The sequence below is a fragment of the Octopus bimaculoides genome, chromosome 12 (genome assembly GCF_001194135.2).
Source record: "Octopus bimaculoides isolate UCB-OBI-ISO-001 chromosome 12, ASM119413v2, whole genome shotgun sequence".
NCBI lineage: Eukaryota > Metazoa > Mollusca > Cephalopoda > Octopoda > Octopodidae > Octopus > Octopus bimaculoides.
The window spans coordinates 42112606-42115632 of NC_068992.1; the positions used below are offsets into that span (position 1 = coordinate 42112606).

General features: G+C 34.9%; 1 protein-coding gene across 4 annotated transcripts in view; it reads right to left on the reverse strand.

The window, feature by feature from the left end:
- The window catches only part of LOC106883812 (neuropeptide FF receptor 2), a 282441-nt gene that overhangs the window by 31886 nt on the left and 247528 nt on the right, over positions 1-3027 (reverse strand). Inside the window, exon 3 of one of the 4 annotated variants that reach the window (XM_052972160.1) lies at positions 192-457. The exons of the other annotated variants lie outside the window; for them this stretch is intronic. Coding sequence (XP_052828120.1) covers positions 349-457 — 109 coding nt within the window. The 3' untranslated portion in view covers positions 192-348. Of the gene's footprint in view, positions 1-191; positions 458-3027 lie in introns of those variants that run through there. 4 annotated transcript variants of the gene reach the window in all.

The window sequence follows — 3027 nt, forward strand, 5'->3', positions numbered from 1 at the left end:
ATATATATATGGACAGATAGATAGATAGATAGATAGATAGATATATAGATAGATAGATACATACATACATACACACATATAGATACATAGATAGATAGATGGATATGTGTGTATATAATATTTTTATTGTCGTTCTTACAGTCGCTTTTAATATTCATGGTGTTAACTTTACATTTAATTTCTGATCTGTGTACTAAAAGAGCTTTAGATTTCAAGTTACGTAACTCAACCATATTGAAATATTGTATATCGTATTAAAAATAATTTGAAATATAACAAAGTAGAATCTTTTATTGGGTCCTCATAAAAATAAGATGTTTAAAGATGTTACAAAATAGATTTCGTCACTTATTTTGAATCCATTTCATCTTTGGAAAGTCTTTGTTGTGTCTTTTGATCTTTATCAATAAATTCATTTTCTCGCACAAATGACTCTTGATGACATCTAAGAGAAATACTAATATATAAAAAACATTTTTCGTTTAAATTATGCATTATATATATATATATTTTGTCAAATCTGATATAAAAGAAATGTATATTTATTACAAATTTTGCTAAGGCAAATATTAATTTTAAGGTTATATTAAATGAAATACTTTGGCAGCGAAAAGTTAGGAATCGTTAGATCGGTGTATAGAACTTCATACTATTTGTTCCCCGCTTTCACCCTCTGAATGCAATTCCTAGTTAAGTCTAAACTGCTTTTGGATTCTATAACGATAAAACTAGTGAAAGCTCGGGATCCATTTTTGTCGCTCCTTGTGTCGCTTTCGCTTTCTCTATCGCTCCATCGCTCACTCTCTCGTTCTCCCTCTCTTAATCTCTGTCTCTGTCCATCTAGCTATCTGTCTGTCTCCGTCTGTCTGTCTCTTTCTCTCTCTCTCCCATCTAAATTGGGCTAAGTTACAACGAAACAGATTATTCCCAACCCCCGTTTCCGTTTTAACCAATGATCTACTGCAAAAAATGGAACCTGTTAATGCACTGAAATCTTTTTCTAAGGCAGCCCCTTGACTAATGCAGCACAAAAGGGAAGAATATGAAATACAATATGAAGTGAAAGCAATGATATTTTGCTTGAATTTTTTTCTGGTAGAAGAACCGTTGAACTAGCTTAATTTGGAAAAAAATATATTTAGGGCCACGCAAACGGGTAGTCACCTACTCGCAGCTATACACTTTCCATGAGCTTAAATCACTATAACCGATTGACTTTATCCAATGAAATGGTTTTCCCTATCACTAACTGAGGAAGGAAGGAATTTAGGCTTCTCTCAGAACGTTAAATTAGGCTGAAACATATGCGCATTTATCACCTTGCATGCCAACAATGGATTATACGAATGGCAATATTTGATATATTCTTGTCACAGGATAAATAGTATTAACTAATTAGATTTGATTTTCAAGCACATTAATATGATGGTTTTTACTGTAAATAATGAGAGAACAACTAACAAAATGTGAACACGATATTACTAGAACTGGAGTATTGTTTCTTTGATCCATGTAGTATATGATGGAGTAGACGCTGGAATTCAAGCCTTCCAGCAATGACAAACGTGACTTGTTCTCATGTCGCATCTGATTGGATACAATACACTAAGGCATTCCAGCCGTGACAAATCATCTTGTTCCTAGGTATTTTGTACCCAGGTTCAACTAATCTACTACGTAATAGTCTTCTTAGATAGTAGGACATTATTTGAGATCCTCTTGGCTGCTATTTCAAGCAGGTTACTAGCAGCTCCAGTGACCTTGTAAAGGAAACCATGATATCAGAACATGGTAAAATTTGGTATCAGAATTCCAACATAAAGTGCTAAGCTTGAAACCTCACACGATCTGCTAAAAATGTAAGTCAAATTTCTTTCATATTAGGCGCCACAATCTTAAAATATGAAATCGTATAGGATAAAAGAGGGACTTTCTCATTTGGGTTAGTTTTTAACAAAAGTGTTCGATGATAGAGGGCGTAATCAAGAAGCTAATATATTTGATCCGCTGCAAAGTGTGTGTAGATTTTGGTGCAGGTTAAACAAATGGAACTATATTAACAATGGCGGAATGAGGAGGGTGTCATGGCTTCCAATGTTAATTGGAATTATGTCAGCTAATTTTCTACACGAGTGATTACATTATCAACTGATATTCTGCATTTGGTAAACAATGTCACACATTCTATTTCCCGTTAATTATATATTATTCGTTCCAAACGAAAGAATCTAGCATGCTTCAGGATAATTACAATACTGTTACCGAAGCAAAAAGAACTGATACCATTTTGTCTTATTGTGTTGTTCGGATAATAATGTTCCATATTTTATGAAAGAGTTAATGTGAACAAAATGTGTTGGAAATGTAGATGAAAAGCTAATAGTTCTGTTTTAGTCTGGGCTGCGGGATGTACTCTTTACTCTTTAATATTTTACTTGTTTCAATCATTTTACTGCGGCCATGCTGGAGCAGCGACATTAGTAGAGCAAATCGACCCCGGGACTTATTTTTTGTAAGCCTAGTACTTATTCTATCGGTCTCTTTTGCCGAATCTCTAAGTGACGGGGACATAAACACACCAGCATCGGTTGTCAAGCAACGCTAGGGAGACAAACACACAGACACACAAACACACACACACACACACACACACACACACATATATATATATACATATATATACGACCGGCTTCTTTCAGTTTCCGTCTACCAAATCCACTAACAAGTCTTTGGTTGGTCCGAAGCTATAGTAGAAGATACTTGCTCTAGATGCCACGCAGTGGGACTGAATCCGGAACCATGTGGTTCGTAAACAAGCTACTTCACAAACAGCCACTCCTGCGCCTACGGCTACATATTTTTGTATACACTCTACATAAACCAGAATGTGTAAACATCTATCTATCTATCTATCTATCTATCTATCTATCTATCTATCTATCTATCTATCTATCTATCTATCTGGGGTCGGTGCTCCAGCATGGCCGCAGTCAAAATGACTGAAACAAGTAAGAGAATATATATATA